Source organism: Carcharodon carcharias, chromosome 3 (assembly GCF_017639515.1).
Source record: "Carcharodon carcharias isolate sCarCar2 chromosome 3, sCarCar2.pri, whole genome shotgun sequence".
In the NCBI taxonomy this organism is placed as follows: domain Eukaryota; kingdom Metazoa; phylum Chordata; class Chondrichthyes; order Lamniformes; family Lamnidae; genus Carcharodon; species Carcharodon carcharias.
In genome coordinates, this window is record NC_054469.1 from 32,280,969 (window position 1) to 32,304,986 (window position 24,018).

At 44.9% G+C, this 24,018-nt stretch overlaps 1 protein-coding gene across 3 annotated transcripts in view; it reads left to right on the plus strand.

Moving 5' to 3' along the window:
- Positions 1–24,018, plus strand: part of rbm33a (RNA binding motif protein 33a) — a 209,057-nt gene that overhangs the window by 155,380 nt on the left and 29,659 nt on the right. For 2 of the 3 annotated variants that reach the window (XM_041184121.1, XM_041184119.1), the window contains exons 15-16: positions 10,223–10,855; positions 16,334–16,543. In XM_041184121.1, the coding sequence (XP_041040055.1) occupies positions 10,223–10,855; positions 16,334–16,543 (843 nt within the window). The remainder of the gene's footprint in view (positions 1–10,222; positions 10,856–16,333; positions 16,544–24,018) is intronic. The other variant, XM_041184122.1, reaches the window with a different exon arrangement.

Genomic DNA, 24,018 nt, shown 5'->3' on the forward strand with positions numbered 1-24,018 from the left:
GAGGAGGAGGGAGCGTGCGTGTGTGTGGAGGTGGAGGGAGCGTGCGTGTGTGTGTGTGGAGGAGGAGGGTGCGTGTGTGTGGAGGAGGAGGGAGCGTGCGTGTGTGTGGAGGAGGAGGGAGCGTGCGTGTGTGTGTGGAGGAGGAGGGAGCGTGCGTGTGTGTGTGTGTGGAGGAGGGAGCGTGCGTGTGTGTGTGTGTGGAGGAGGGAGTGTGTGTGTGTGTGGAGGAGGGAGCGTGTGTGTGTGTGTGGAGGAGGGAGCGTGTGTGTGTGTGTGGAGGAGGGAGCGTGTGTGTGTGTGGAGGAGGGAGCGTGTGTGTTTGTGGAGGAGGAGGGAGCGTGTGTGTGTGGAGGAGGAAGGAGCGTGTGTGTATGTGGAGGAGGAGGGAGCGTGTGTGTGGAGGAGGAGGGAACGCGTGTGTGTGGAGGAGGAGCGAGCGCGTGTGTATGTGTGTGTGTAGGAGGAGGGAGCGCGCGTGTGTGTGTAGGAGGAGGGAGCGCGCGCGTGTGTGTGTGTAGGAGGAGGGAGCGCGCGCGTGTGTGTGTGGAGGAGGAGGGAGCGCGCGCGTGTGTGGAGGAGGAGGAGGGAGCGCGCGCGTGTGTGGAGGAGGAGGTGGGAGCGCGCGCGTATGTGGAGGAGGAGGGAGCGCGCGCGTGTGTGGAGGAGGAGGAGGGGGCGCGCGCGTGTGTGGAGGAGGAGGAGGGGGCGCGCGCGTGTGTGGAGGAGGAGGAGGGAGCGTGCGCGTGTGTGTCTGGAGGAGGAGGGAGCGCGCGCGTGTTTGTGTGGAGGAGGAGGGAGCGCGCGCGTGTGTGTGTGGAGGAGGGAGCGCGCGCGTGTGTGTGTGGAGGAGGAGGGAGCGCGCGCGTGTGTGTGTGGAGGAGGAGGGAGCGCGCGCGTGTGTGTGTGGAGGAGGAGGGAGCGCGCGCGTGTGTGTGTGGAGGAGGAGGGAGCGCGCGCGTGTGTGTGTGTGTGGAGGAGGAGGGAGCGCGCGCGTGTGTGTGTGGAGGAGGAGGGAGCGCGCACGTGTGTGTGTGGAGGAAGAGGGAGCGCGCGCGTGTGTGTGGAGGAGGAGGGAGCGCGCGCGTGTGTGTGTGGAGGAGGGGGGAGCGCGCGCGTGTGTGTGTGGAGGAGGAGGGAGCGCGCGCGTGTGTGTGGAGGAGGAGGGAGCGCGCGCGTGTGTGTGTGGAGGAGGAGGGAGCGCGCGCGTGTGTGTGTGGAGGAGGAGGGAGCGCGCGCGCGTGTGTGTGTGGAGGAGGAGGGAGCGCGCGCGTGTGTGTGTGGAGGAGGAGGGAGCGCGCGCGTGTGTGTGTGGAGGAGGAGGGAGCGCGCGCGTGTGTGTGTGGAGGAGGAGGGAGCGCGCGCGTGTGTGGAGGAGGAGGGAGCGCGCGCGTGTGTGTGTGGAGGAGGAGGGAGCGTGCGCGTGTGGGGAGGAGGAGGGAGCGCGCGCGTGTGGTGTGGAGGAGGGAGCGCGCGCGTGTGTGTGTGTGGAGGAGGAGCGTGCGCGTGTGTGTGTGTGTGGAGGAGGAGTGTGCGTGTGTGGGGAGGAGGAGTGTGCGTGTGTGGGGAGGAGGAGGGAGCGTGCGTGTGTGTGGAGGTGGAGGGAGCGTGCGTGTGTGTGTGTGGAGGAGGAGCGTGCGTGCGTGAGTGTGTGGAGGAGGAGGGAGCGCGCGCGTGTGTGTGTGGAGGAGGAGGGAGCGCGCGCGTGTGGGGAGGAGGAGGGAGCGCGCGCGTGTGGGGAGGAGGAGGGAGCGCGCGCGTGTGGGGAGGAGGAGGGAGCGCGCGCGTGTGGGGAGGAGGAGGGAGCGCGCGCGTGTGGGGAGGAGGAGGGAGCGCGCGCGTGTGTGTGTGGAGGAGGGAGCGCGCGCGCGTGTGTGTGTGGAGGAGGGAGCGCGCGCGCGCGTGTGTGTGGAGGAGGAGCGCGCGCGTGTGTGGGGAGGAGGAGGGAGCGCGTGTGTGGAGGAGGAGGGAGCGTGCGCGTGTGTGGAGGAGGAGGGAGCGTGCGCGTGTGGGGAGGAGGAGGGAGCGCGCGCGTGTGGGGAGGAGGAAGGAGCGCGCGCGTGTGTGTGTGTGGAGGAGGGAGCGCGCGCGTGTGTGTGTGTGGAGGAGGGAGCGCGCGCGTGTGTGTGTGTGGAGGAGGGAGCGCGCGCGTGTGTGTGGAGGAGGAGCGTGCGCGTGTGTGTGGAGGAGGAGCGTGCGTGTGTGGGGAGGAGGAGGGAGCGTGCGTGTGTGGGGAGGAGGAGGGAGCGTGCGTGTGTGTGGAGGTGGAGGGAGCGTGCGTGTGTGTGTGTGGAGGAGGAGCGTGCGTGTGTGAGTGTGTGGAGGAGGAGGGAGCGTGTGTGTGAGTGTGTGGAGGAGGAGGGAGCGTGCGCGCGTGTGTGTGGAGGAGGAGGGAGCGTGCGCGCGTGTGTGTGGAGGAGGAGGGAGCGTGCGCGCGTGTGTGTGGAGGAGGAGGGAGCGTGCGCGCGTGTGTGTGGAGGAGGAGGGAGCGTGCGCGCGTGTGTGTAGTGGAGGAGGGTGCGTGCGAGTGTGTGGCGGAGGAGGGTGCGTGCGAGTGTGTGGCGGAGGAGGGGGCGTGCGAGTGTGTGGCGGAGGAGGGGGCGTGCGAGTGTGTGGCGGAGGAGGGAGCGTGCGAGTGTGTGGCGGAGGAGGGAGCGTGCGAGTGTGTGGCGGAGGAGGGGGCGTGCGAGTGTGTGGCGGAGGAGGGGGCGTGCGAGTGTGTGGCGGCGGAGGGGGCGTGCGAGTGTGTGGCGGAGGAGGGGGCGTGCGAGTGTGTGGCGGAGGAGGGAGCGTGCGAGTGTGTGGCGGAGGAGGGAGCGTGCGAGTGTGTGGCGGAGGAGGGAGCGTGCGAGTGTGTGGCGGAGGAGGGAGCGTGCGAGTGTGTGGCGGCGGAGGGAGCGTGCGAGTGTGTGGCGGCGGAGGGAGCGTGCGTGTGTGTGCGCGCGGAGGAGGAGGGAGCGTGCGTGTGTGTGCGCGCGGAGGAGGAGGGAGCGTGCGTGTGTGTGCGCGCGGAGGAGGAGGGAGCGTGCGTGTGTGTGCGCGCGGAGGAGGAGGGAGCGTGCGTGTGTGTGCGCGCGGAGGAGGAGGGAGCGTGCGTGTGTGTGCGCGCGGAGGAGGAGGGAGCGCCTCTGTGTGTGTGTGGAAGGGGAGGGAATGTTTGTGTGGTGGGGGAGTGGAGACTGTGAGATAGTAGAAGGTGGCTTGTGAGTTTGTGGGAGATGGGTTGAGTTTTTTTATTCATACATGGGATGTGCGGATTGCTGGCTAGGCCTGCATTTTTTGCCCATCCCTAATTGCCCTTGTTAAGGTGGTGGCTAGTTGCCTTCCTGAGCGCCGGTACACCAGCAGTGCTGTTAGGGAAATAGCTGCAAGATTTTGACACAGTGACAGTGAAGGTACTGTGATATATTTCCAAGTTAGGACCGTGAGTAGCTTGGAGGGGAACCTTCAGGTGGTGGAGATCCCATCTATCTGCTGCCCTTGATGGTAGCGGTTGTAGATTTGGAAGTTGCTGTTTAAGGAGCCTTGGTGAATTCCTGCAGTGAATCTGTTCGATGGTACACACTGCTGCTACTGTGCGTTGCTGCTGGAAGGAGTGAATGTTTGTGGATGGGGTACCAGTCAAGTAGGCTGCTTTTTTCTGGATGGTGTCAAGCTTCCTGAGTTTTGTTGGAGCTGCAGTCCTTCACGCAAGTGGAGAGTATTCCTGACTTGAAGATGGTGGACAGGCTTTGTGGAGTCAAAAGATGAGTTACTCACCACAGGTTTCCTAGCTTCTGACCTCACTTGTCGCCACAGTATTTGTATGGCTAGTAATTACAAAAAAATAAGGGCAGAGTTCACTTGAGTGGACTGGGATAAGATTTTAACAGAAAAAAATGGTTGATGAACAATGGCTTATGTTTAAGAAAATAGTTCATGACTCACAACAAAGATGTATCCCATTCAGGAAGAGGGATTCAAGGAAGGGATAAGCCAACCATGGTTAACCAAGAAAGTTAAGGATAGTATCAAATCAAAAGAACAGGCATACAATGTGGCAAAGGTTAGTGTTAAGCCAGAGGACAGGGAAAGTTTTGAAAAGCAACAAAATGACCAGAAAAAAGGAGAAAATAAACTGCGAGGATAAACTAGCAACACACAGTAAGAGCTTCTTTAAATATATAAACAGGAAGAGAGAGGCCAAAGTGAACATTGGCCCCTTAGAGAATGAGGCGGGGGAAATAATGGGGAACCAGGAAATGCCAGAGCAGTTGAATAAATACTTTGCTTCAGTCTTCACAGTAGAAGACACTAATAGCATTCCAAAAATAATAAATAATCAAGGGGCGAAAAGAGGGGGATGAAATAAATACAATAACTATCACAGGAGATCAAGCACAAGGGAAACTAATGGGGCTGGAGGCCGCTAAGTCCCCTGGACTTGATCGGTTGCATCCTAGAATATTAAAGGAAGTAGCTACAGGGGTAGTGGATGCACTGGTAGTAACCCTCCAAGAATCCTTAAATTCTGGACAAGTCCCAGAGGATTGGAAAACTGCCAATGCAACACCCTTATTCAAAAATGAGGGAGACAAAAAACAGGTAACTTTTGGCCGGTTAGCTTAACATCTGTCACTGGGAAAATGTTGGCGTCTATTAAAAAGGATGTAGTAGCAGAGCATTTAGAAATACATAATCTAATCAAGCAGAGTCAGTATGGCTTCATGAAGGGGAAATCATGCCTGACAAATTTATTAGAACTCTTTGAGGAGGTAACAAACAGGATAGATAAAGGTGAACCAGTAGTTGTAATATATTTGGATTTCCAAAAGGCATTCAATAAGGTACCACACATAAGGCCACTTAAATAAAATAAGAGCCCATAGTGTTGGGGGTAGTATATTAGCATGGTTAGAGGATTGGCTAACTAATAGAAGACAGAGAGTTGGGATCTGGGGGGCTTTTTCAGGATCGTAACCTGTAACTAGTGGTGTGCCACAGGGATCAGTGCTGGGGCCTCAATTATTTACAATATATATGAATGACTTAGATGAGGGAATGTACTATTTTCAAGTTTGCAGGTGATACAAAAATAGGTGGGAAGGCAAGTGGTGTGGTTGACATAAGGAGTCTACAGAGGGATGTAGACAGGTTAAGCAGGTGGGCAAAAACTTGGCAGATGGAATATAATGTTGGAAAATGTGAAGTTATGCACTTTGGAAGGAAGAATAGAGGAGCTGGATATTATTTAAACAGAGGAGGACAGAGAGATTTGGGAGTCCTTGTACATGAATCCCAAAAAGTTACCCTACAAGTTCAACAGGTATTAGGGAAGGCAAATGGAATGTTGGCCTTTATTTCAAAGTGAATGGGGTATAAAAATAGGGAAGTCTTACTAAAACTATACAAGGCACTAGTTAGACTAGTATTCACCTAGAATACCGTGAACAGTTTTGGTGTCATTATCTAAGGAACGATATACTGGCATTGGAGGCAGTCCAGAGAAAGTTCACGAGGTTGATCCTGGGAATGGAGGGATTTTCTTATGAGGAGAGGTTGAGTAGGTTGGGCCTGTACTCATTGGAGTTTAGAAAAATGAGAGGCCACCTTATTGAAACATCTAAGATTCTTAGGGGGCTTGACAGGGTAGATGCTGAGAGGTTGTTTCCCCTTGTGGGTGATTCTCAGACAAGAGGGCATAATCTCAGTAATGGGTCGCCCATTTGAAACAGAGATGAGGAGGAATTTCTTCTCTGAGGGTAGTTAATCTGTGGAATTCTTTACCACAGAGGGCTGTAAAAGCTGGGTATATTCAAGGCGGAGATACAGATTTTTATTAAATCAGGGAATCAAGGATTATGGGGAAAAGGCAGGAAAATGGAGTAGAGGGTTTTCAGATCAGTCATGATCTCATTGAAAGGGGGAGCAGACTCAGTGGGCTGAATGGCTTACTTCTGCTCCTATGCCTTCTGGTCCAGTTTTGGTTCTGGTCAATACTAACCCCCAGGATATTGAGGGATTCAGTAATGGTAATGCCATTAAATGTCAAGGGTTGAAGGTTAGATTCTTTCTTATTGGAGATGTTCATTACCGTGCACTTGTGTGGTGTGAATGTTACTTGCCACTTGTCAGCCCAAGCCTGGATATTGTCCAGGTCTTGCTGCATTTAGACATGGATTGCTTCAGCATCTGAAGAGTTGCAAATGGTGCTGAACATTGTGTAATCATCAGTGAACATCCTCTGACTTTATGATGAACGGAAGGTCATTGATGAAGCAGCTGAAGATGGTTAGGCCTAGGACACTACCCTGAGGAACTCCTGCATTGATGTCCTGGAATTAAGATGATAGACCTCCAACAAACACAACCATCTTCCTTTGCGCTAGGTATGACCCTGATTCCCATTGACTGCAGCTTTGCTGGAGCTCCTTGATGCCACACTCTCTCAAATGCTATCTTGATCTCTCGCCTCACCTCTGGACTTCAGCTCTTTTGTCCATGTTTGAACCATGGTGGTTCGGAATTCAGGAGCTGAGTGACCCTGGTAGAATTCAAACTGAGGATCAGTGAGCAGGATATTGCCACTTGAAATCGCTGTTGATGACCTCTTCCATCACTTCACTGATGATCAAGAGTAGCCTGATGGGGCAGTAATTGGCTGGGTTGGATTTGTCTCTTTTGTGTACAGGACAAAAATGCAATTTCCCACATTGCCAGGTAGATAAGAATGTGTGTGATGGGAAAGTGTGGGGGGAGTGATTTTTTTGTGTGTGTGTGAGGGGGCAGAGTGTGTCCATGTATCCATAATTCACCCTTACCCACAATCACCATCATGCACTCTCAGCCGCTCAAACAGTGAGTGAGTGAGCAAGCACCCTGAGACTGGGAGTGTGCCAGGGACACACACACCCTATTACACTCTAATACTCATCTTCATTTGTTACTCATTGTTTTTTCGCTCAGCAAGTTGTTTCTTTTCAGAGCTAATTTTTTTTAAAAATCCATGTTTGATGTTGTGCCAAACATTATCTTTCTGAAATTTGCTCATTGGCCCTGAGTGAGAAAAATTTTGAAATGTGGCCCCCCCATGCAATAAGGTTGGACAAGCCTGTTTTCGACCCTTTCCTCCAAAGCCCATTTCCATTGCATTGTGAATTACATGGACCTGTACCCAGGAAGAAATGTTGATCAGCTATCCTTGAGACCCTAAGTCTCTTATCTTAGAAATAAATGGACAATTTAACACACAAATATTGACAATGCAACATTCCCAACACTTTTCTGGGACTTTGAGACTCTCAGTCTATCCACTGTTGACATATAGGCTGCAGCCATTGTCTGCAAGTATAAACCCCTTGCACCTTCTTCTCAGTATGACAATCTGGGTCCCCTTTAATTTCTAACAGTCAAACCACCCAGGCTTGCTGTCAGGCAGTCTTCAGAACAGGCTATGTGACTCCTTTAATTTTACCTTAAGTTAAAGATTACAGTCTCAAAACAGAACCATCTTATAAACAATAACCCTCTTTAAATAAGGAGACCAAAACTGTAATCCCTACTTTTATTCTCCACAATAAAGGCCATCATCCCATTTGCCTTCCTAATTCTGTGCTGCACCTGAATGTTAACTTTGTGTGTTTCATGTACAAGGGCACACAGGTAAGAACGTGAGAAATAGGAGCACGAATAGACCATATGACCACTTGAGCCTGCTGTCCCATTTATTAAGATCATGACTGATGATCTCAGCTCCATTTTCCTGACTCCCTATATCCCTTGATTCCTGAGAGACCAAAAATAGTCTAATGCCAGTCAACTTGAAAATGCCCTGTTTATTCCTACACTTAGCTTCCTGTCCATTAATTAATCCTCTATCCAAGCTAATATATTCCACACAACTCCATGAGCTGTTATGATGTGTATTGTCTTTTGTGTGGCACCTTATTAAAATCCAATTATACTGCATCGACTGGTTCCCCTTTACCTACCTTACTCATTACATCCTCAAAAAACGTGAAGAATTTGTCAAACACTATTTCTCTTTTGTAAAACCATTTAACTTGTCCGATCAATCTTGGTTTTCAGCCCCTCACAGCAGGAAAACACATTACTCAGCCAGCGCATGCTTGTAAAATGCAAAACAAAATGGCTACTAGATGTGATCCTGTGATTGGGTAGCAGTTACTGAACGATCCTGAGTGCGCTAATAACGTCATAAACCTGTCAATTTAAGATAATCAGTTGAGCTTGTGACATGACTCATTTACACTTGGTAGAAGCAACATAATTCATAAGCAGTTACCTGTGCTCTGCGAACAAAAGGATTAAGTTCAAGCCTTGTGCCTTTTTTGAATTACCCAGGAGCTTGGGTAGCTTATAGACCCCTATTGCGTTCTCCAGGGCAAAGCTTTGCCAATTAAAGTTAACTTGCCAACCAATCAGCACCCTTTTCTCCTGTAACATAAATTGTTGTGATCGTTTGAAATTTGGCATTCATGCATTTGTGCTGATGAGTGCAAGACAAAATGCTTTGGGAACATATTTCTTTTTAGCAATATCCAAGTTCTGTTTTTGGTAACCAATACCCTAGTTTAGAGAAAAAGAGAGAAAACGTAATATTCGCCAACCTACCACCAATATGCTTTCCTGTGACATCACATTTTGATTTTTTTCCTTTTTTTTCAAACTCTTGATTCAGAAGCGATCTCTGTTCCCACTGCTGCTACCAGTTAGCTTGGGCTGGGCCTTGAGCCTTGGGCTTCATTGAAGTGCTCCACTGGCTCCAGTTCTTTCTCAGGTCTGTCCACTACCGCTGCTCCTCTGAAAATCATAAGCTTTGCTACAGGGACTTGTTACCTAGTGAAAAGGTTCACCAAATTTAATTAGGATTCCATTGTTGGATTATGGGTTAACTTTCACAGTGGATTGACTAAAGACTGGGTCCTTCTGTTGATCTGGGAAAGATTCCTGGTGTTTACTTTGGGCTTGATTGGGTATCTTTATGTTGTCAAGCATTTAGTATTTCAAAATTGGGCATACAGTAGATTTTCGATTGTGACTGAACCAGTTGCATGTTTTAATGGCGTGTGCGCTCTTTTTTAAACATGCCAATTTGGTGAAGTTTGTCAATGCATTTTAAATGCTTGCATCTGCTACTGCCCCAGATTTCCTTTAAGTAACTTAGGGAGAATCAGTGTTGGCCAACTTACCAACTCGCCTATCTCCATTGCTCCCCCCGATGACTCCTTTACAGGTGGATAATTCTTCTCCATTTTTTCTGTTTCACAAAAAAAAGTAGTTAACAAAAGCATCTTTGTACTTTGATTCATGTGCAGTCACTAACTAGAGGGAAAATTACGACATTGGTATATTTATTGTTTGAATAATTGAGGAAGAAATCAACAACTCCAATTTATATACATGAAGGATTTTTTACTCATTGCTTGAAATGTTGTAAAACCACATACTATTATAGAAGTTACCTCATAATTATGTTTTGGTTAATAAACTTGTTTCCAACTTTTTAAAAACAAATGAGAGAAAATGAGATATTATTCAAGGAACACTTGCATTCCATGTATCTCTTGTATCTTAATGTAGAATTATAAAATTTACATTTCAGAGGAGGACCATTTAGCTCCACAGTACTTGTGCATGCCTTGTCTCTTTAATTTTAACTGATGAGCTTAATCTTATTTTCCTGCCTTTCCCCATTTTCTTTAATGTTTTCCCATTTGAACGATATGAAACAATATATGTACATGAATTTCCGGTGTGCATTTCAGACTGCATTTTAAGATTACTTTCAAAGCGACTGTTCGTCTGAGTATTTGTTCAAACTTCTGAGAATTTTCTTTCAACTTTCACCCTCTCTCATTGTTTCTGCAGGGAGAGGATGAGCATTTTTTTTTTATTCCCAAGCATCTGCTCACATCTCTCAGGAACTAACTTAAAGGGGTGTGAGTTGAATTGACCTACGTTCACCACACAGCCCCCTTGTCCCCCAGTACCCCCCTTCCCCCACCATCACCACCTTCCTCCCCCACCACCATTTTCCATCTGAAGACCAGCTCCAGAAGGCCTGGCTCTGGCAGTAACTTAGTGTGCAATGTTTGACTCCTAAAGATTTCCTTTTATTTTCTGTTCTTAAGTGGGCAGTTTTTAAAATAGTTTAAAATCAGTTCATTAAATGCTAGCATTTTGTGCTGCTGAATTAATTAACAGTCTTTGTTTTTTGCATTAGCCTCCAGACGAAGATGAGGAAACAAGAGTGTATCGTTTGAAAATTGAGGAGCAGAAGAAACTCCGCGAAGAAATTCTGAAACAGAAGGAACTCCGACGTCAGCAACAAGCCGGTGCCCGAAAGAAAGAACTGCTTGAACGACTTGCACAACAGCAGCAGCAGGCGCCTGCTGCACAACAACCATCACAACAACAACCAGCAAATACACCACAGGCTCCCCAGAACATTAACACATCCACACTACAGGCTGTAAGCCTCGTACAGCCAAACATAAAGAACAGATTATTCACAAAGAAACAAGGCATAGGAGTCGGAGCACAACAGCAATTCATTAAAACTCATCAAGCTGGAAATATCCTGCAGGTTCAGGCAGAAATGAAGAAGAACATCAACCAAGTCAAACAAGTCAGACCTGCACCCTTAAATCAACTTCAATTTTCAAAACTGGTCCAGTGTAAACCTGCTAACACACCAGGTTCCAGTGTGCAGCCTGGGAAGATGCTTGTCCCTACAGTCAAGACCCAAGAATTAAAGCCTGGTGTAAAACGAACTGTAATGCAAAGAATGAACAGTGGAGGAGGGGATGGGCCACACATTAATCCCAAAATAAGGGTGCTCAAGCTTCCAACAATGGTAAGACCCAGGTTTCTTCCTAAAACTGCACATGTAATTGGTGCTAATTTAAAAGAAAATGCCTTTATTATTTATACAGTGGTTGCCTCAGCTTACCCAAATCATAGTTCTGCGCATATTGCAGATACCCACTTGATTTTCTGCTTTTGTGTTTTCATATTACATCTCTCTTATATGCCTGCGACATTTAGTACAGGTTAATGTTGGATGACAGAACTGTTCTCTGAAAATATATCAACATTTTTGACTTGATGGCAAATCAACTTTAAATCTAATTTTTTTTTGCCAAAGGGTGTTACTTGTAGAAGTGCAAAATAATCTATAACAGCATGAGCCCTAAAGTAAAATCTTCTGTAGGTAAAGCCCATGTGTACTAATTAAACTTTTCACTGATCTTAATAGTACTTCAAATGATTCAAGTTTTTGTGGCTTAGAGTGAAAGGAGAATGTTAAATCTGCTTATTTTCCCATAACTGTCATTGGGATTTGGACAGAAATATGAATTTTTTTATTTTCAAGTGGTAATAAAAGCATTGTGTCACTTAATAGATTCTTGTCTTGCAAAGTCTGCTGGCAGCTGGATTGGTGGCAGTACCTTTGACAGGCAGTGTAGCCTTTTTATAAAGGGAATCCTTGCGATGCTGCCCGGGAAGCTGCACTGCTGTCGTTCTGTGTACTCTGACAATGTTATCTTTTCTCTCCGTACAGAGTATCAAATGTCTGTCAGGAATACAGAAATTAATTTAATGTCACCTGACGTGCAATTAATCTTCAGAGGTTTTCATAATACCTGTACAGAAAGAGTTGCCAGTTTGCAGGATTTGGATTTTGTGGCTTAGTTGTAGATAAGGGAAATTAATTTTTCATCAGGGTTCGTACAGGCTAGCAGGACCACAAAGACTGCAGCAAATGGATGGGGAATTTGCCATGTGTTGTCACTCCAGAATAATGGTACTTAACATTTGATAGGTGTAATCAAGAGAGGTGCAATTCTATAAAAGGGGATTAATCAATTTGCACTGCTGAATGTGGTTGGTGTTATCACCACTTGCTTGGGTTTTAGAATAGAAATAAGATTTCATCAGTCAGATTTTGAAGGACTTTTGGAAAAGATTTTCCCCTAGACAGAACTGATAGAATTTAATAAAAACACATTAGTCCGCTGGCAGATGTATGCAGTTCATACTTGGAGAGTACGTATTTGCTGAATTTAAACCGTGGATAAAAAATTATTTATTCTTTTAAAAGGGGTGCAAAGACATTTATGAAGAGGCAACCTGTTTTTTGTCTTACAAAAAACAGGTGTTTCTTTTGTCATACAGAAAATGCTCTTTTGAACTGTAAAAGTAGCTGCAAAAATTGGTAGAATACATAAAATACATAGTTGTCTGGCCCAGGCAGTCCCTGAGTGTTTACTCTCCACACAAGCAAATAATTTTAATCACAATTAACCACCCTGTTTCCATATCCCTTTAAATCATTTTTTTTCATTCATCTATCCAATCGAAGCTTGAAAGTTCACATCATTTCTGATTCAAACACCAACCCTGGAAGTCTCTCAGTTCTGTGTAACGAAGTTTCTCCTACTGTCTTGTAAATCTTGCATTAACGTTCCCTTATTGACAGCTCAGCTACTGGAAATAGTATCTTTTTCTATAACTAGCCCCTCCCTGTCTTGATTTTAAACAATAATGTGACTTTTTGTAATCTTTGTTTTGATGGTTTTAAATGTTTTATTCAGTCATGGTTTCGAAAATCTGAAGCTATTACCCTATAATTACTAAATCACCAAGTATTTAATGATATTGTAAGATTTAAACTATACACCAATCTTTGAATTGAATGTATTTGTCCTTAGCAGCTGCCTTGTGCTATGTGCACATATAAATCATCTCCTCTTCCCCATCCCCAAAATATAGATGTACATACCATCACAGTCTGGGTAGATTCAAATGGCTAGGTACCTTTGTTTCACCAGTTTAAAAAAAATAATAATTTACTTTCTTGCTTAAAAGCTTTTTTTTTAATGGAGGAAGTGGGATCATTTGAAGAATTGCTTCAGTTAATATAGTGGTCAGTCAATTAGAATTGTTAATGTTGAGGAGCTCTGTATATGCACCAAAATAGTGAATTGGTTGTACAGTAGAGTAAGAATGAGAAATGAATAAAATCAAGTTTACATGTAGTTAAGCAATCAGCCAAGGCAAAGCAATGATCAACAATGTACTTTGAGCTGAGTTTCTGTCCCTGTAAGCTCTTCATCATAAAAAATACCTCTTTCCACCTTAGTAATGTTGCCCATCCCCATCCCAGGCTTGGCCCATCTGACATTCAACGCCTTTTCCATCTCCTCGTCACCTCCAGTCCTCTCCTATTCATTCATTCTGCATCCTTCATTTTCCATAAGCATCAACTCACCCACAACTTTGCCTGTGTCATATATTTGTTCATCCATTACCTCCACCATTGCTGTGTTCCATGTTGACTCTTGGTTCTCCCCTGCAATCTCCTTACAAACCCCCCTGGACTTTTTTTCTGACCTGTGTCTTAAACGTTTGCCTTGCTTCGCTGGCAGCTGAACCTTGAGCCTTTTTATATGCACTTCATGGATAGGATTTGACAGTTGTAATGAAGGGCTCACACCTGAGACATTGAGGGCAATTTTGATTTAGCTGGCTGGGCAGTAAGATGACTGGATCAGAGACTTAATTGGGGCAAAATGCAAAATCAGCATTTTTCCATCAGTTTTCAAATGAGTGGATTAGGGTGAAATTTCCTCCATTCACTTGGCCCCTCCACAATTTCTTACTGTGTGTTTCCACCATTTTCTATTTCTGCTTTCTGTTCTCAAACTTCTCTGTGATCGGTGATCTGCTCTGGATTACCCTATGTCCAATTTTTAAAAGACTGCCAACTAACCAAGGAAAACGATATCAATGTAGAATGTTATTTTAAATTGGTATAAGCAACAGAAATAGCATGCTATTTATCCTGATGAAGAAATAGAAATCTGACCCCAGGAGTGCCCTCGGCAGTCTGAGGGTGCCAGTTTGTAAACTGCAAATACAAGTACCAGATCAAGATAAAATGTGTACCGTCAGTTTTGGTAGCTTGCAATTGTAGTGTAATCTGACATCTTCGAGCAAAGAGAACCCCGACTTTGGAAATGTACTCGTCATATTATTGTTCACTGGAGCTATGCAGAAGTAGGTCATTATTTTAATCCAAGTACCTATTTAATACGATACCGTTCCTTCAGCAGCTGTAATGCATTAATTAGGTGGTTTAAAAATCTAGAAATAGTATTAACAGAAACAGAAAATGTTTGAAGTGTCATGTATTAATATACAAAAGAATTCTTGCTCATGAAGATACTGAAAGTAATTTGCTGTTTAAAACCAGAAGTCTCAGACAAAATCCATTGTCTTTGTTCTGCATTACAAACTCCACACATCAGCACTAACTCCATCCTCCTACCTGGCCACTATCTCATGCTGAGCCAGACTGTTAGCAATCTCAGAATTCTTTTTTGCCCTCAAGCTTGAGTGAGCTTCTGATCTGATATCCTCGTCATTACAAAGGTGGCACGGTAACACTCCCTATTTCCAACACTCCTGAAACCTACCTGCATCTGGAGCTCTTGTTCCTATGTTTATCACCTTGAAATTAGTTATTCTAACTCTGATGCTCCCCTGGCTGGCCATCTATCCCAAACACTCTGGAGGCTGCATCTCATCCAAAACTCTTCCTGTACACTTCACACTGAACCACATTTTCCTGTCTTAACTCCCTGTCCTTAATAGCCTACTCCTGAAGATTTGTTTCAGAAGTTTATCATTTAGTGCTTTTGTATGAGGAAGATTTTATTGATGTTCAAAAATGCAACCGAAGATAATAAAAATTAAGTTAATTTTCTCCAGAAATAGAAATGAAATTTTTTTTTTTAAAAATCATCTTGTTTTCTACTAAACCAGAATCAGAGGTGTTACTCATCACAGGTGCTGTCTGCCTGTGAGGAGTCATACAGGCAAAACCACAGTAACATTTTGAGAATTTGGTTTTCATTTTATGTGAAAGATTTTTAGAAAAAGCAAAGAAGCCCCAAAATCCTCACTGAGAGAATATCACCTTTTGCTGTTGCACAAATTCCATACTGCTCCAGATGCAAAGATGTGATTAAATCGAACTGCTGAAGAGAAAATACTCGAGTTGAACCCCAGGCTTTTGGTATAATTTGAGGACTTGATATTAAAAGTTTAATTAAGGTTTTAAGATTTAGAACAAAAATCAATTGGTAAATGTAATCATGTTACTTTGAAATATGATTTTTGTTTTATTTTGAACATTAGAAATTTCAATGACAAGGGGAAAATGGCACATTTTTTAACAAAGCATCTTGAATGATTTCTAATCAGTAATTATTTATACATGGTAGTTAGTTATGAAATGGTCTCTTATATGAAGTGCTTTTCCCACTATAAAGTTGCCATGAGAAGTGTTCCAGGGAGGACTGCATTTAGACGAGTATTTGCAATGTGCAAGATTTTAAATGAAATGTGCAGGTAGTTATTGCTGGTAAGAGAGCAGTGATAATTGTGAACTCTGTGCATTGTACTGTTTGATAGGATTGGACTTTATACTGTTATATTAGGTTTGATTTAAATCTTTATGGGAAGCGCTAAGAAGAGAGTAGTTTAAATATGTTCTTTCCCCGTCGGCAATACCCAACTTGTGTAGTTAGAGGGTGAGAGTCACTAGACAGTTCCATGGCTACTGGCAGCTCCCTGACACTTGCCCAAAATTGCTGCATTCTTCCTGCGTGACCCAAAACAGCTGAAGCAGTGAGGGCAGTTGTAGAATGTTAACAACTGATAGCTTAGACGGGGACAGAAACCGGGGACCTTCTGGTCTATTTATCTTGGTGCTGCACCAGACAATACCTTTTACCCACTAGGCCATCGGAGAGCTGACATTTATACCCAAACTGGCATCGTGATATAATATCGATGTTATCAACTATACATCAGAATTTAGGCACTCAGTTGACCTGGCTTGCCTGTTAGCGGTGATTTTCAGAGAGGCAGCACAGATTTGGTTACCTTTTCTGGGTCCAGATGGGAGTGACCAGACAATACTTGTATGTAGTAATGTTATAGTAATATTGAAAATTGCTAAGTGTTTCCATGCTTCCGAGCTGCTACTGTGGGTGTTCAACATGTCGGCAGTGAGGAGATTAAAATATGTCTGTCTCATGAATGGGGGCTATTTATTTCCCTCATTACAGGCAAAGGAATCTTTTGCTTTAGTCCTGCACCAAGCATTTAAATTACTACACAGTCTTTGTGTAGATGGGGTGAATTCATCTGTAGTTTATTTTTCCAGTTTCTGCAAGGTCATACTGCATTTAGCACATGGTGAGTGGTAAAAGGTTTTGTGTTGAGTGAAGACACTGAGCAGCATGATGCTGTGTTCTTACAGCAGGGGAGTGAGAACACTGGCTTTTCTCATCCTGAGGTCCAACCTCAGCAGCGGCAACACCAGCAGCATCTTCAGAAACAGCAGCCTGTTCGAAAGGTCACATTGACAAAAGGCGTCCAACAGCAACAGCAGCGACCACAGCAGCAACGGCAGCAATCTGTACCACAATTGTTAGGAATGACAAAGAATTCAGCTAGTCAACAGAACAGGGTAAGCACATGTATTTTTCAAATACTATAAATACAGCTGCCTTCTGCTGTGATGGTGGAACAGGCCCTCAGCCACAGAGCCAGTAAGAGGCTAATTGTTTTCAATCCATTAACCCTTCTTAGTATTCAACTCCAATTTTGGTAACTGATACTTAACTATGGCCTCATTAAAGATAAAGAAGAGAAATGGAGTAGTAGGGAGGGCTTTAGATTTCTGAGGCATTGAGATTGGTTCTGAGGCAGGCGGGACTTGTACAAGAAGGACTGCTCATGCCTTAACAGGACTTGGACGAGTGTCCTCATGGGGAGGTTTGCTGATGCTGTTTAGGAGGGTTTAAACTAGATTGGCTGGGGGGGGTGGAATTCAGAGTGCAGAGGAGAAAATGGGAAGTAGTGAAATCTGAACTGATGATGAGGATATATCAGAGTTGCATCAAGGTAGATAGAATACTTGGGAGAATTTGGTAGAGTAGGCGACAGTAAGTCATTTAGATGGGGCCAGAATAAGCGGGGAAGTTTAAAAAGCCTAAGTTGGGGCTAATGTGCATGTATGTGAATGCACAGAGTGTGATTAATAACATTGGTGAACTGCAGGCACAAGTTGACAAATGGAACTTTGATATTATTGCTATATCAGAGTCCTGGCTCAACGAAGGGCAGGACTGGCATTAAATGTTCCTGGGTGCAAGGTGTTTAGGAGAGACAGGAAAGGAAGAAAAGTGGGAGGAGTGGAAATATTGGATAAAGTTGTCATTGCAGCACTGGAGAGAGAGGACGCTCCGGGGGTGCCAAGGACAGAATCTCTCTGGCTGGAGAAAAGGAACATTGATTGGTGTTGTGTATAGATGACCAACTAGTGGAAGGGATGTGGAGAAACAAATTTGCAAAGAAATTATGGAGAGGTGCAAGAGTTATAGGGCAACGTTTTCCCTCAAGTTGGAGGGGGGGGGGGTAGTGCAGGAGTGGGTGCAGGCGGGTTGCCTTCCAGTCGGGCCCCCCCAGGTCGGGTGAGGGGCACCACCATTTTACGTGACCCGCCCAGCATGACGTCCGCCAGGAAGCATGCACTTGAAAGAGCACACAGATCTCCCTGAGGCAAAGTGCTGCCTCAGGGAGATCGGCTCTGATTGAAGACTTCAAATAAAGGTGATTTTAAAAATTTCCCTGCCATGCCCCCTCATGTGACACTGTCACATGAGTTAGGACATGTCCATAACTTTTACTGAAATATTTCATAAAAATTTAAACACTGTCATGAAACCTCATCCCGCCCGTGGATGAGGTTTCATCTTTTCCGAAGCCCGCCTGGACTCGTGGCCTGCTGACCAACTTTAAGGTTGGACAGGCAGGTCCATTTATCATAATTAGTTTTTTAATGGCCTTAATAGGCCGTTGACAGTTGGGCGGGTGTGCAGCTGAATCGCAAATCTAAATGACGGGTGACGGCGGGACGCACGTCTGGCATATTCCCGCATCATTTTACCTGCCTGCCAGCCGGAAGATGCTGCCCATAGATGGGGGGTTTCAATTATCCAAATATAGAATGGGATGGGAATAGTGCAAAAGGACAAGTGGAGTGAGAGTTCCTGGAATGTGTTCAAGATAATTTTCTACAGGATTATGTTTTGAGTCCAACAAGAGGATATGCACTTTTGGGCGTGGTTCTGGGGAATGAATTGGCTCAAGTGGATCAAATATTATTGGGAGAGCCTCTAGGGAACAGTGACCATTGTATCATAAGGTTTAGGTTGATCATGGAAAAGGACAGAAAAATCCAGAGCAGGAATAATTAATTGGGGGAAAGCCAACTTCGATGGGATGAGAATGCATCTGACTCGAGTGATTTGGAATCAAAAGGTGGCAGAAAAAACAGTGGCTGAACAGTGGGCCACCTTCAAAGAAAAAGTATTGCAGGCAATGTCAAGGTATATTCCCTTGAAGGTGAAAGGTGGGATAAATAAATCCAGAGCACCCTGGATGATAAGAGAGATAGAGGCAAAGATGAAAAGGAAGAAATGCACGTACAATAGATGTCAGGTAGAAAATACAATGGATAATCATGTTGAATATAGAAAGACCAGAGGGGAAGTGAAACTAATAAGAAAAACAAGGAGAGAGCATGAAAAGAGGCTGGCAACGAAAACAAAAGGGAATCCCAAGGTCTACTATAAGCATGGAAACAATAAAAGGGTGATAAAAATAAGAGTAGGACCAATTAGGGACAAAAAAGGGGTCTTGCATGTGGAGGCTGGAGAAATAGCGGAGGTATTGAATGAGTACTTTGCATCTGCCTTTACAAAGGAAGAACTTGCTACCCAGGCCGACGTGAGAGAGGAGGTAACTGGTACACTAGAAAAACTTACAATCGAGAGGAAGGAGGTGTTGGAAATGCTATTCTTACTTAAAATAGATAAGGTTACAGGACCGGATAAGATGTATCCAAGGGTACTGAAGGAAGTGAGTGGAAATTGCAGAGGCACTAGGGAGGTGCCAGAGGACTGGAGAACTATGAATGTTACACCCTTGTTCACAAAGATGTACAAGGATAAAGTTGACAACTGCAGGCTAGTCAGTTTGACCTCAGTGGTAGGGGAACTTCTGGAAACTATAGTACGGAATAAAATCAGTAATCACTTAGACAAGTGCAGGATAATTAAGGAAAGCCAGCATGGGTTCATCAAGGGAAAATCATGCTTAACTAAATTGCTGGAGTTTTTTTGAGGAGGTAACAGAGAAGGTTGATAAAGGAATCGCTGTTGATGTGGTATATGTGGATTTTCAAAAGGCATTTCATACTGTGCCACACAATTTGTGAGCAAAATTCTAGGTCGGGAGTAAAAGGGAAAATACTCACTTAGATAAGAAATTGGCTGAGTGACAGGAAACAGAAAGTAGTGATAAATGGTTGTTTTCAGATTGGAGGAAGGTTTGTAATAAGAGTTCCCCAGGGGTCAGTGTTGGGACTCTTGCTCTTCCTGATGTATATTAATGAGCTGGACTGTAGTATGCAGAGCATAATTTCAAAATGTGCAGACGATACCAAGATTGGAAATGTTGTCAATTGTGATGGGGATAGATAGTCTTGAACTTCAAAAGGTTATAGTTGGTGGATTGGGCAGACAAGTGGCAGATGAATTTCAATGCAGAGAAGTGTGACGTGATTTGTTTTGGCAAGAAAAATATGGTGAGACAGTATAAAATAAAGGGAGAGCCTCTAAAGGAAGTGCAGGAACAAAGTGACTTCAGTGTATATGTACATAGGTCATTGAAAATGGCAGGGCATGTTGAGAGAGCAGTTAATAAAGCATATGGTATCTTAAGCTTTATTAATGGGGGTATTGAGCACAAGAGTAAGGAGGTCATGTTGAATTTGTATAAGCCTCATCTGGAGTACTGTATCCACCCCTGGGCGCCATACTAAAACATATGAACAAGGAGCAGGAGTAGGTCATTCAGCCCCTCAAGCCTGCTTCGCCATTTAATAAGATCATGGCTGATCTGGTAGTAACCTGAAATCTACATCCCACCTACCGTCAATAACCTATCACCCCCTTGCTTACCAAGAATCTATCCACCTCTGCCTTAAAAATATTCAAAGACTCTGCTTCTACCACCTTTTCAGGAAGAGCCTTTGAGTGAAAAAAATGTTGTGTCATCTCTGTTTTAAATGGTCCACCCCCCTTATTTTTAAACAGTGACCCCCAGTCCTAGATTCTTCCACAAGAGGAAACATCCTCTTTGCAACCACCCTGTCAAGACCCCTCAGGATCTTGTATGTTTCAATCAAATCGCCTCTTAACTCTTCTGAACTCTCGTGGATATAAGCCTGGTCTGTCCAACATTCCCTCATAAGACAACCCACCCATTCCAGGTGTTAGTGTGGTAAACCTTCCCTGAACTGCTTCCGCTGCATTTACATCCTCCCTTAAATGAGGTGACCAGTACTGTACACAGTACTCCATATGTGGTCTCACTAGTGTCTTGTGCAACTGAAGCATAACCTCCCTACTTTTGCGAAAAAAGCAAACAACTGCGGATGCTGGAAATCCAAAACAGAAACAGAAACACCTGGAAAAACTCAGCAGGTCTGGCAGCATGGTCACAAGGACTCGAAACGTCAACTGTGCTCTTCTCCGTCGATGCTGCCAGACTTGCTGAGTTTTTCCAGGTATTTCTGCTCCCTACTTTTGCATTCAATTCTCCTCGCAATAAATGATAACATTCTATTGCTTTCCTAATTACTTGCGGCACTTGTGTACTAACCTTTTGATTCATGCACTGGGACACCCAGATCCTTCTGCACCTCAGAGCTCTGGATACTCTCACCATTTAGATAATATACTTTTTTATTCTTCCTGCCAAAGTGGACAATTTCACATTTTCCAACGTTATACTCTATTTGCTGGATCTTTGCCCACTCACTTAACCTATCTATATCTGTTTGTAATCTCCATTTTTCCTTTTTGCAATTCACTTTCCTATTCATCTTTGTCAAAAGCAACTTTGACAAATATCCCTTCAATCCCTGTGGCATGCCACTGCTTGCATCTTGCCAACCTGAAAAAGACCAATTTATGCCCACTCTTTGCTCCCTGTTAGCCAGCCAATCTTCTATCCATGCCAACATGTTACTCCCTATACCATGAGCTTTTATTTTCCACAGTAACCTTTGATGTGGCACTTTATCAAATGCCTTCTGGAAATCGAAGTACAGTACATCCACAAGTTCCCCTTTATCCGCAACACATGTTACTTCCTCAAAGAACTCCAATAAATTGGCTAACCACTGTTTCTCTTTCACAAAACCACATTGACTCTGCCTGATGACCTTGAGTTTATCCAAGTGCCCTGCTATAACTTCTTTAATAATAGCTTCCACCATTTTCCCTATTCAGATGTTAAGCTAACTAGCCTGAGGTTTCCTGCTTTCTGTCTCCCTCCCTTTCTGAATATGGAGTTACATTTGCTATCTTATCTAATGAGACCTTCCCTGAATATAGGGAGTTTTGGAAAATAAAAACTAATGCATCAGCTAATTCACTAGACACTTCTTTCAAGACCCTAGGATGAAGTCCGTCAGGACCCGTTGCATCTATTCCGATGATGCCACTTTCCAAAACGGCACTTCTGACATGTCTTTCTTCTTCCTTAACCGAGGTTTGCCACCCACTGGTTGACAGGGCCCTCAACTGTCTCTGATCCATCTCCCCCGCCTCTGCCCTCACACCTCCCCCTCGCTCCCAGAACCATAATAGGGTCCCCCTTGTCCTCACTTTTCACCCCACCAGCTTCTGCATTCAAAGGATCATCTGCAATTTCTACCGACTCCAGCATGATGCCACCGCCAAACACACCCTCCCCTTACTCCCCTGTCAGCATTCTGTAGGGATCGTTCCCTCCGGAATACCCTGATCCACTCTTCCATCACTCCGAACATCTCCCCCTTCCCACAGCACCTTCCCATGCAATCGCAGAAGTTGCAACATCTGCCCCTTTACCTCCTCACTGCCCAAGGGCCCAAACACTTGTTTCAGGTGAAACAGCACTTCACTTGCAACTCCTTCAATTTGGTCTACTGCATCCACTGCTCCCAATGTGGAATCCTCTACGGTGGGGAGACTATATGCAGACTGGGTGACCATTTTGCAGAACACCTTCAGTCTGTCCACAAGCATGACCCAGACTTTCCTGTCGCTTGCTATTTCAACACACCAACCTGCTCTCATGCCCACATGTCCATCCTTGGCCTGCTGCAATATTCCAGTGAAGCCCAATGCAAACTGGAGGAACAGCACCTCATCTTCCAATTAGACACTTTACAGCCTTCAGGACTTAACATTGAGTTCAACAACTTCAGACCATGAGCTCTCTCCTCTCACTTCTTCCCTTTTTAATGCCCTTTTTTTAAAAAAAAGTTATTTTTTTATCCACCTATTGTCATTTTTATTCATTTTTTTCATTTCCTTTCCCCTTTTTATCCCTCTTCCATCCTTCTTCCCCAACCACTGCCCCTTCCCCCCACCCCATCCTCATAAGGGCCATCTGTCACTTGTTCCTGTTGTTCTTTCACAGAGTGCTTACCCTTTTTTGATTATTAACACACTGCTTTCTTAACATTATGCCACTATCAGCTCCTTTAGCCCTTACCACTCCTGTTAACGTTCCCTTTCTCTTTTCGTCCATAACATCTTTGTCAATCTCTCCTTAGCCCCTGCCTATTGCTGGCCTTCTTTCCAGCTTCATCTACTCCACCCCCTTAAATAGTATACATTTAATCACATTCCTACTTCTTAGCTCCGAAGAAGGGTCATACAGACTCGAAACGTTAACTCTGTTTCTCTCTCCACAATTACTCTTAGACCTGCTGAGTTTTTATAGCACTTTTTGTTTTTATTTCAGATTTCCAGCATTCACAATATATTGCTTTTAACTTTTTTTAAGTTTGGTATTATTTTTAACCTTTCTAGTTAGCTGCAAATGGTGTGTCTGTCCCTTGGACTTTTTCTTTCTCATCGGAATGTATCTATTCTGTGCGTTCTGAAATATCCCCTTAAATAGCCACTGCATCGCTATTGACTATCTGTTAACTTAATTTGCCAATTTAGTTTAGCCAGCTCAGCTTTCATGCCCTCCTAATTGCCCTTATTTAGTTTTCAAACTTAGTCTCAGAACCACTTCTCTCTCCCTCAAACGGAATGTGAAATTCAATCATAATATGGTCACTGCTACCTAGGGGTACCTTCACTATGAGATCATTAATTACTTCCATCTCGTTGCACAATACCAGGATTAGTATAGCCTGCTGTCTGGCTCCAGAACACGCTGTTCTAAGGAACTTTCCTGAAAACATTCAAGGTATTCCTCATCTAGGCTATCTTTGCCCATCTGACTTTTCCAGTCTATATATGTTAAAATCTCCCATGATTATCGCCATGCCTTTCTGACAAGCTCCAATTATTTCTTCCTTTATGCTCAACTCTACCCTGGTTACTCAAAGGGGGCCTGTACACATCTCCCACAAGTGACTTCTTGCCTTTACCATTTCTCATCTCTACCCAAACCGTTTCAACATCCTGGTTTCCTGAACTTAGGTCACCCCTCTCAGTTGTGCTAAAACCATTAACTAACAGAGCCATCCCTCCACCTTTTACTCCCTGTCCTTCCTAAATATTCAAGTCCCAATCCCTGTCCTCCTGCAACCATGCCTCCGTAATGGCTATCAAATCATAATTATTTATTTCTATGTGCGCTCTTAAGGAAGGATTTGAAGGCATTGTAGCGAGTACAGAGGAGATTCACAAGAATGATTACCGGAATGAAGAACTGTAGCTATGAGGATAGATTGGAGAGATTGGGACTGTTTTCCTTGGAGAAAAGAAGGCTGAGAGGAGACTTGGCAGAGGTATTCAAGACTCTGAGGGGTATGGACAGGGTAAATAGGGAGAAACTGTTCCCACTCAACAGAACAACAAGAAC